Source organism: Cardiocondyla obscurior, linkage group LG09, assembly GCF_019399895.1.
Source record: "Cardiocondyla obscurior isolate alpha-2009 linkage group LG09, Cobs3.1, whole genome shotgun sequence".
NCBI lineage: Eukaryota > Metazoa > Arthropoda > Insecta > Hymenoptera > Formicidae > Cardiocondyla > Cardiocondyla obscurior.
In genome coordinates, this window is record NC_091872.1 from 1,649,703 (window position 1) to 1,657,442 (window position 7,740).

The 7,740-nt window shown below is 42.0% G+C and overlaps 2 protein-coding genes across 2 annotated transcripts; one reads left to right on the plus strand and one right to left on the minus strand.

Moving 5' to 3' along the window:
* Positions 1-289: 289 nt before the first annotated feature.
* Positions 290-887, plus strand: LOC139105298 (zinc finger CCCH domain-containing protein 10-like). Its single transcript, XM_070661311.1, has 2 exons — positions 290-311; positions 403-887. The coding sequence occupies exons 1-2, from the start codon at positions 290-292 to the stop codon at positions 885-887; spliced, it is 507 nt and encodes a 168-aa protein (XP_070517412.1).
* A 565-nt stretch (positions 888-1,452) lies between these two features.
* On the minus strand, positions 1,453-2,136 carry LOC139105689 (uncharacterized). The gene is made up of 3 exons (XM_070661923.1): positions 1,866-2,136; positions 1,603-1,782; positions 1,453-1,521 (listed from the first exon to the last, which is right to left on the minus strand). The coding sequence occupies exons 1-3, from the start codon at positions 2,131-2,133 to the stop codon at positions 1,511-1,513; spliced, it is 459 nt and encodes a 152-aa protein (XP_070518024.1). The 5' UTR covers positions 2,134-2,136; the 3' UTR covers positions 1,453-1,510.
* Between the last annotated feature and the right edge of the window lie 5,604 nt (positions 2,137-7,740).

The following is a 7,740-nucleotide window of genomic DNA, read 5'->3' on the forward strand; positions in this document are numbered from 1 at the left end:
GTCGTTCATGCTTTTCTAGTAATCGTTTCAAGATGCCTTCGTTAGATATGAACGATTCTTTCTACACGCCTATGCGACAAAAATCTTTGGCGTCTGGAATCTTTTGTATCATGTTTCGTTTTCGTTGGCCCGGCGTCTATTTTCTTTGTTTATTGATGAGAACGACGACGACGACGACGACGACGACGACGACGATGTGACCATGCCTCACTCTCAGTCTCGCATCTGTACGTGCAGGAGCTCTTTTTCAAAAGACAGTCAAGAAAAGTGAAAAAAACTTTTAGTAAAAATGGCATATTTTGGGGAACCAGGTATGTATTATAATAGAATTTATAATACAATTTAGAAAAATAATTTAATCTGTTATAAAATAATATATAATATGTATTTTTATGTTTTTAGCTCAAAAACAACAACTCTGCCGCGACTTCCAGCGAGGAGCCTGCTCGAATAGTTATTGCGCGTTTGTGCACCCTTACAGGTATTGCTTCAATTACCAAAATAAGAAGTGCACAAACGCGCAATGCAGATTCCTGCATGTAACGAGTGTGGAGCAGGCTCGTTACGAGGCCACCGGATTGACGTCAGCGAAATTACGCTACGAAGTTGGACGCACCCTGCAGAATTCCATCATCTGCGGGGACTACAAGGCCGGCAGGTGCAACAGGACGGACTGCCAACGTCGGCATATCGGGCACGACGAAAAACTAGAGTGCATAGTGTGCTGCGGCGAAATTGTGTTAGACACGTTCGGGGCGTCCAGTTGCGGGCACGTGTATTGCTACACGTGTGCCCTAAAGTGCCAAGGCCCCCCGCGTCCGTACACTATGCTTACGGTTGTGTGCCCGGTATGCCGATCCGTCGCCAGCTATGAGCAGTTGCATTAGCTTATGTTGTTTTTTGCGTATATTGTATTTTTTTGCTTATGTTGTTTTACTTATGTTGTTTTGCTTCTGTCGTTTTTGCGTTGAATGTATGTAATGTAATTTTAAAGGTATTTTTAATGTAATTTTTAATGTAATTTTTAATGTAATTTTATGTTTTTTTTTATGATTATGTTTTTTTTATACTTGTATTATTTTTAATGTAATTTTTAATTTAATTGAATTTTTTTATGTTTGTATGATAATTTTTTGGTAGTAAATAAGATAGAAAATATTATATTAAAACATATTTTATTTCTTATGTATTTTAATTATTAAAACTTACAACTAATAAACTTAATTACTTAAAAATATACAAAATGAATATAATATAAAATATAAAAATAAATATAATATAAAATATAAAATGAATATATATACAAATACAAAAATATAAAAATAAAATATTAAATAAAACTTAAAAACTTATAAACTAATGTATTAAAAAAATAAAAATAAAAATAAAAAAATATAAAAAATGAATATAATATAAAATATAAAAATGAATATAAAAAAGAAAAATGAAAATAATACAAATAAAACTTAAACTTAACTTAACCTAAACTTATAAATTAATTTTGGAGTCCTTAGTCAGTGTCTGAAACAAAAAAAGAAATTATTAACAGGGTATAAAATAAAATGTATTTAAATAATTAAAATTTATTTCAAATATACTTACATAGATTGATCTGCACCTTCCACTGTTTGCACACCGTGCAGAGATGTTTGGGCACTTGGCCCTGCATGGCAAATGGTATCACTTTCATGCACGGTGTGCAAAAGGAGTGACCGCAAATTAGGGCCTGGATCCCTTTGAAATGCTGCACCTGACAGAAGTTGCATCTCGGCGTGTTATCCTCTGTAAATTTTAAAAAATATAAATTAAAAAATTAAAAAATTAAAAAAAAAAAAAAAAAAAAAAAAAAAAAAAAAAAAACTTACTGGGAAATGTTCCATTCTCGCAAGAGAGGCACTCCCACATGCACTCTCCGAGTAAAGTCTTTGTGCACGTGTGAGGCCTCTGATCCGGCGGGTACGTTTCGCGTAACAGGTACGCTAGGCGTTTTAGTTCGCAAAACGCCGTTTCCGTCATCGGCCGCACATGATGATGATTAATTTCATCCACCTCATCCTGGTTGAGGTGGACGAATTTGCACGTCGTTCCTGACAGGCACACCGACTTTGTACACCGCCGGACCTCGTGGAACATCTTGCAGTCACTCCTGGCGCAGATCTTCATCAAATAATCTCTGCAACTCATTTTTAAAGTAGGATGTTGCAAAAAAATTTTTTTGTTTTAATTTAAAACAGGTCTTGCCAAAAAAACAACAAAAGCCAAAAAACAATACAAGCAAAAAACGACAACAGCAAAAACGAACAACAATAATAATAAAAACAACACAAGCAATAATAAAAACAACAGAAGCAATAAAAACAATACTAGCAATTTTAAGATGTGTACTCCTCGACTGGCGAGCGACCGACTGACGAGCGACCGACTGAAAATCACGTGCTGCGTTTCTATCCGCTTCCATATGTGTGTTCGTAAATGCACAATGAATGATGCTTAAAGAAGCGGATATACGAACGGACTTAAGGCCCTTTCGGTGTAATTCATTCAGCCGGCGTATCGATCCACATGATGAAATTTCTTGCAATACCCAGGTGTATGAATAAAGTTGACATATCTACCGGGTCCACATTTTCTGTTTGCCCGACTCTAATTAACGAAACAAGAGCCGCATCGCCAGAGAGAATATCATTGACGGTAATCCACCCCCGCGCTTTTTCCATGATTATTTTAGCGAGTGTGATCTCTTGCTCCGTCCATATCTGGGCTCGCCGAGGCAAGATTCCGTCTAGAACACACGGTATCGCTTGCCACTTTAATTCACAGAATCGTTCGTCCAGTCGGAAACACTCATAAGGTAGTCTACAGGTTTTGCGAGCCCAGTCGCGAAGATGTACCGTAATCGACGTAGCACTAACATCATCGATGATTCCTCTTTGCCACTTTAAACCTTCTCGGATAGCAACAAGGGTTCCCACTGTAACTTCATGTGGTAACAGCATGAGGTTGGCTGCTGCAATCCTCATATGTGCAGTCAATTGTTCAAGCATCTCCAAATGAGCCTTCTCTCCGTTTGTTAACTTTACCCAAAATAGCGTGGGTGATTGTACGCGTATCACGCGTACTTCGTGCGGCCAGCGGGTAAGTTGCCTTATATTGATGTTGGAAATCATCTGAAAAAATATTTTATATTAATCGGAAATTTTTTTAAAAAAAGATATTAAAAATAATATCAGAAAAGATATTAAAAATAATATCAGAAAAGATACTTACATTTTTTGTAACTTGTTAATTGGCGACGATCAGTTACCGATGCCTGGTTGCAAGGAACTGATCGCTCGACGGTTGAAGAACTCATCTCGATCCAAATTGTTTTATACTGATAAAAAAATTATCGTTCTCACTCGCGTTGCCATTCACGTTGCCACTCACGTTGCCACTCACGTTACCCCGCATCAATGAAAAATAGACTGCTAAGAGAACAAAAGACTATGCGGCTAAATTCAAAGACTGCAAACGGAGGTAGTTGCTATTTAGCAGGTATGCATTTCTTTTCTCGGAAAGAGATAAGGTAAAGATTTTAATTCCCCCACATCATTGAAAAATAGACTGCTAAGAGAACAAAAGACTATGCGGCTAAATTCAAAGGCTGCAAACGGAGGTAGTTGTTATTTAGCAGGTGTGCATTTCTTTTCTCGGAAAGAGATAAGGTAACGATTTTCGTTCCCCCACATCTTTGAAAAATAGACTGCTCAGATAACAAAAACTATGCGGCTAAACTCAAAGACTCTGCAAACGGGGTAGTTGCTATTTAGCGGGTGTACATTTCTTTTGTCGGGCAGAGATAAGATAGCAATTTTAAAATACTGCAAAGTGAAACTTATGAAATGACTCATTATAATTTGAGAGAGGGTAAAAATGTGTCACATGATTAATCAGGAGTAGGGGTAGAATATAAAGCATTCCTTAGGCCTCTCTTGTAACCACGCGCGAATCTCATTAGTGAACGAGCGATCGACGATAATGAACGTTGACGTGAGAATAGAAATCGGTGAAGAAATCGGTGAAGAAATAGAAATAGAAATCGGTGAGGAAATCGAAGAGGTTCATCCCCTGTCGGAGGATAGTGCTTGCGAAACCGACGATGACAACGATGAAACGGTTGAAAGTACTACGCGCAAAACGATCAATTTACGGAATTTAAACGCGATTAATCTGCGTACGAAATTTTGTGCCATATATTTTTATTATTGTGACGGGCGAGGATACAACGTGTGCGCTTCTTGTTTGGTGTTGATGCGAAACGATTTCAACGATTCCGTCTTCAAGATTCGTAAACACGTCGTAGGATCGTACGATAGTCTGAGCGGTACGTGGTGTTTGAACTGTAGAACCGCAACATTCGTTGTAATTTCGTGCGATATGTGCCCGGTATGCACGAATGCGTGAACAATGTACTTCGATTTCCATACTCACGTTGCTAATGTCGTTTTTATCGCTAATGTTGTTGTTTTGTTGTATTTATCGCTAATGTTGTATTTATTGCCAATGTCGTTGTTTTGTTGTATTTATTGCTAATGTCGTTGTTTTGTTGTATTTATTGCCAATGTCGTTGTTTTGTTGTATTTATTGCCAATGTCGTTGTTTTGTTGTATTTATTGCCAATGTCGTTGTTTTGTTGTATTTATTGCTAATGTCGTTGTTTTGTTGTATTTATTGCTAATGTCGTTTTTTAAAAAACATTAACGTGCAAGCATCGGTGTGAGAATCATTAAAAAATGGATCAAAGTTTTCTCGAGGAAGAGCGTGAACTCCTGGTGCAGGCTGACGCCGTGACCACCTTGGGAGAATTTTTCGTGTGGCTTGAGAGATGTGACGACCTAGTGAATCGACTCGAGGAACGCAGTCGCGCCAAGCGAACGCGCGTATCCGTCGGATGCGCGCAATCCACGGTGGCGAGTATCGCGCGACTTTTGGGTGTCAGGAAACATTTGTACGGACGTTACGTGCACCAGGGTGGCGAGTATGCGAGCACCAGTGCTGCCGACGGTGATGGTGACAACGCAGCTGGTGAACTCGAGTGGCGCGAGATCGAGACCGCGTTCAAAAGTCGTATCGCAACGGGTGTGGTAATAAACACAAACTACATCGAGCCGCTGCGATTCCTGGAGGACGCCGGTAACGCGGTGTGCGAGCGCGTACAGAACATCGTGCGTAAAACTAATTGCGTGAAAGTGAACACCGCGTTCAACGGTGAATTCACGGCCGGGGACAAACGCGCCAACAAAAGTATAACCACGAAAAACTGTGAGATCTTTCAAGATACTGATGTACGCGAGTGGTACCGATTACATGTTATCGAACCCACGCTGGCTTCTCTCGAGGAGTTTCAGGAGCGCGACAGCGGATGGGCGTTGTCGCGAATTTTGAACTTGTTGATCAACGTAAACAAGTACAATCCGATGCGTTCGGGATGTCACGTTACATTGTCGCGGAAAATAGTCGCTAAAAAAGCAGTGATATGCGTAAAATCGATGGATGACAAGTGTCTCGCGTGGTCGGTGGTGGCAGCTCTGTATCCCGTAAAGCAGCACGTGGATCGGGAATCGTCGTACCCGCATTACGCAACGGTGCTGAACGTCGAGGGTGTGGAGTTTCCCGCGACTCTTAAAGACGTTGCGAAACTCGAACGATTGAATGATATCTCGATCAACGTGTACGTCACAAAGACACGTGGAAAAGAAATAAACGTTCTACCTATACGCCTCAGCAATGAGAAGAAAAAGAGACACGTAAATTTATTGTACGTGCAACCCGATAACAACGATGACAACGATAACCAGAAAGTGGGACACTTTGCGTGTATCAGTAATCTATCACGCCTCGTCAGTTCGCAACTAAGCGGACGCGAGCATCGGAAACACATTTGTGATCGGTACGTATGGTTTTAAATATATAATTGATTTTTAAAATATTATTTTAAAATTATTATTTTGTAAAAAATATTTTATTTTTAGGTGTCTTCATTACTTTAGTTCGAGCGAGAAGCTCGAGGCTCACGTCATGGATTGCGGAATATTAAACGACTGCGCTATACGACTACCCAGCGAGGACGACAAATGGCTCAGCTTTTCTAATCACGACAACAAGGAGCGCGTGCCGTTCATCGTTTACGCCGATCTGGAGTGCGTGCTGCGAAATATCGATCCACCATCATCGCCCGAACAAACGACGTTTAATTATCAACATCACGAAGTATTCAGCGTGGGATACTACGTCCGATGCTCGTACGACGAGTCGCTCTCGAGATACGAATATCGTCGCGAACCTGATTGCGTCCAGTGGTTCGTCGAGCGGCTAGTGAGATTAGCTCATCGCGTAAAAACCGTAATCTCAAACGTTGTCCCGATGAAGACGTTGTCGAATGCGCAGCTCGAGGTGCACGAGAACGCGAAGCTGTGCCACGTATGCGAAAATCCGTTTGCGGCGGACGAGAAGCGTGTGCGCGATCATTGTCATTTGACCGGTCGGTATAGAGGTCCCGCGCACTCAAAATGTAACCTGCAATACCGCGACACGCGTTACATCCCCGTCGTATTTCACAATCTGTCGGGTTACGATGCACACTTTGTTATAAAGGAGATCGCCACAGCGTACGAGGGTAAAATTAATCTATTACCGATAACGAAGGAGAAATATATCTCCTTTACGAAACACGTTGACGATACGGCTGAGGGACAGGACTCGCGAACTGCGATAAAGTTGCGCTTTATAGACTCGTACAAATTTTTGAACGCTAGCCTCGACAAATTATCGTCTCTACTCGCCAAAGACAAATTGCGAATCTTGCGCGCTGAATTTGCGACACTTTCAGAAGAAAATTTCAATCTTCTGACGCGAAAAGGTGTATTTCCGTACGAGTACGTCAACAGCGTCGAAAAATTGAATGAGTCAAGCTTACCGTCGCGCGACTCATTCTTCAGTTCGCTGACCGGTGACACGGTGACCGAGTCAGATTACGCGCACGCTGAGACCGTATGGCAGCGGTTCTCCGTTCGAACTCTGGGCGAGTACAGCGATCTGTACCTCAAGACCGATGTACTGTTATTGGCTGACGTATTTGAAAATTTTCGCGACAGATGCGTCGAGAGTTACGGACTCGATCCCGCGCATTACTACACCTTACCCGGTTTCACGTGGGATGCGATGCTCAAGCATACGCGCATAAATTTCGAATTGTTGACCGACATCGACATGGTGATGTTCGTCGAACGCGGTATACGCGGCGGTCTAAGTCAATGCTCCAACAGATACGCGCGAGCCAATAACAGATACATGCGGTCGGGTTACGACTCGTCGAAACCTTCGTCGTACATTGTGTATTACGATGTAAATAACTTGTACGGATGGGCCATGTGTCAGCCGTTACCGTACGCGGACTTCGAATGGGTCGACGACAACGACCTCGCGAACCTCGACGTAGACGCGATCGCCGCGGACTCGCCCACGGGTTATATTCTCGAGGTGGATCTCGAGTATCCCGCGAGCGTGCACGACGCGCACTCCGATCTGCCGTTCTGTCCCACGCGAGAGAAACCACCGGGGGCGAAACACGATGTAAAACTTTTGGCTACGCTGTGTGATAAGAAGCGATACGTCATCCACTATCGCAATCTGCAGCTGTGCACGCGTCACGGTCTTCGCGTCACCAAGGTTTACCGCGTGCTGCGATTCACTCAATCGGCA